This window comes from Parasteatoda tepidariorum, chromosome 11 (genome assembly GCF_982258835.1).
Source record: "Parasteatoda tepidariorum strain Cologne lab strain chromosome 11, Ptep-v5.0, whole genome shotgun sequence".
Classification (NCBI taxonomy): domain Eukaryota; kingdom Metazoa; phylum Arthropoda; class Arachnida; order Araneae; family Theridiidae; genus Parasteatoda; species Parasteatoda tepidariorum.
In genome coordinates, this window is record NC_141765.1 from 5,523,938 (window position 1) to 5,526,261 (window position 2,324).

The following is a 2,324-nucleotide window of genomic DNA, read 5'->3' on the forward strand; positions in this document are numbered from 1 at the left end:
AATTAACTCTGCTCAATATCCTATTAAAAAGTATAATCTTGGAAAACAAGATTTTACAAGGAACCATGTAAATGGTACATTGATCGCACAAATTATTATTAAAATTAATTTTGATACTACATTTGCAAATGGTCGCAGTGATTAAGTCTAGCTGGTGGTAGATGGCAAAGTATATTGAGAAAAACGGTTAAATATGATTTGAAGAAATATTTGAAGATGTAAATGAGTCTATGAATAATTTCTTTCATATTTATGATTCTAAACAATACAGAAAATTTGGTGCAAAGCCAGATATGGTTGAAAACCAGTTATCATTCTCTAATTACTTTGTATAATCCTGTCAAAAAATGTAATCTTAGAAAATCAGTTTTAACATTGAAAAATGTATTCGGTACTTTGAGTGTATACGTTTAAATTTGCTACAATCTTAATAGGAAAATATATTGAACCACGTTTCCATTTAAGTTAAACCACGCTATGGTATAATCGAGTTTAAGATGATTGATTTTGTACGATAATAGGTATAAAATTGGTACCGTACTAAGATTGTAACAAATTTTATCCATATTGTGTTTCAACATGCTCCTAAAAGCAGTACATAAATTGTTATATTATTCATGATATGAAACTAAACTTAATACTGTGTGAGAGGTGAGTAATTTTAATTGTAAAAGGAAACTTTGCTATATTTATTCAGACAAAAATAGGTAGAGTAATGAGTAATTCAGAAAAATGCTTTTATCCTTCATCATAGACTTATTCGGTTGCCAAGTAATTCTTATTGGAGGAATTATGATAATAATAGACAAAGAAATCTGAAGACGCAAAATGGTTTCCTGTAATGTGTCTCTCGCCTTGAACAATACAATGACATAAGAGCACTGAAACTGGCACTGCTGTTTTTGACAAACCCTTTGGACTATAGCTTCGTTGATGTGTGGTTGGACCTGAATATAAAAGCAGATAAGAAAGAAATGAGTCCAGAGCAAATAAATGCTATTGCGTTGGAAACAATTGAGCAGCGATTTCCTGCTGAGGAATGGATACATATATACACGGATGGTTCTCTGACCGTTAGGGACCAGGGGACAGGAGCTGGAGTTTTTAGCAAGCTTTTCAGTTTTTACTTACCCGTAGGGGGCTTACTCCACGCATTTTGTTGGAGAACTGAAAGCCATCCAGGTGGCTCTTCAACAACTATCATTGATGCAGAACTCTTTCAAGAAAGCAGTTATCCTTTCAGATTCAACTTCAGCAATGCAGGCCATCTCCTCCTATCAAGAGTGTAAGAACATGTTAGTCAAGCAGTGCCAAGAAATCATATAAGAACTTTCCCACAAGATATCTTTTCAATGGGTACCCTCACGCTGCGGTATTTATTGAAATGCGATGGCAGATATGCTTGCCAAAAGAGGAGCTGCGGTTCTCCAAAAGCCCAAAACTAAAGCAAGCCTCCATTTCATTAAACTGTTGACTCCATTTCATCACTCATATATCAAAAGACTTTTGGAAATTTTGTCACTCAGGCTTGCGATGGCAAGCCTTGGAGTGTTCTTTTAACAAACTCAGCTTTTATTCCTGACCACCCGAGATTAGTTGTGGTTGCAGCTTTTAGACTATTAACGGGGCCTGACTGTCTTCAGAATCATTTATTTCGCATTGGACTAGCCGATTCACCTATGTGTGTTATGTGGACGTGTGATAGTGGACGGCTAATGACGGCAGAACATTTGAACGAGTGTGAAGAACTGACAGATTTTTCTTGTATATTTCAACGCTATTGGCAAGCAAGAAGTTTAATAACCTAACGGCTAATGTAATTGGCATTTGACAAATAAATAATAAACAATGCTTTAATGAGAGTAAATATTAGACTCCGATCTGCAAAGCATATTTTATATGTCAGTGAATTCATATTAAATGGTATGAGGGCAGATAATTAAAAGTCTTTAGGCTTTGTTTATTTTCAATAATTTTTTGCTTTATTCAGCTGCCTAAAAAGAATTAAGAATAAGAATGAACTGTTTTGCTTAAAATATGTGCTTATTTCCTCAAAAAGGGAAATAAAATTTATTTTATTGTAATACTGAAGTCACTAGAAATAAACTGAAACACTATAAATTTAGCAATAATGAGTAAAATAATATAATATTAATGAATAAAATTAAATTAAATTTATAATAAATAAGAAATTTTCGTTAACTTACTGTTTTCTAGGACCAGACGAGAGATATAATAATTGTTTTTTAACATAAGATTTATCATTTACCAGTAATTGCCCCAAATCATGTAGTGTAATTTAAAAAGCTATAAATTAAAAATAA

General features: G+C 32.7%; 1 protein-coding gene across 1 annotated transcript; it reads left to right on the forward strand.

Annotated features, from left to right (window-relative positions):
• The first annotated feature begins 1,389 nt into the window (after positions 1–1,389).
• On the forward strand, positions 1,390–1,808 carry LOC147801204 (uncharacterized). The gene is made up of 2 exons (XM_087155186.1): positions 1,390–1,446; positions 1,527–1,808. The coding sequence occupies exons 1-2, from the start codon at positions 1,390–1,392 to the stop codon at positions 1,806–1,808; spliced, it is 339 nt and encodes a 112-aa protein (XP_087011312.1).
• The last annotated feature ends 516 nt before the right edge of the window (positions 1,809–2,324 follow it).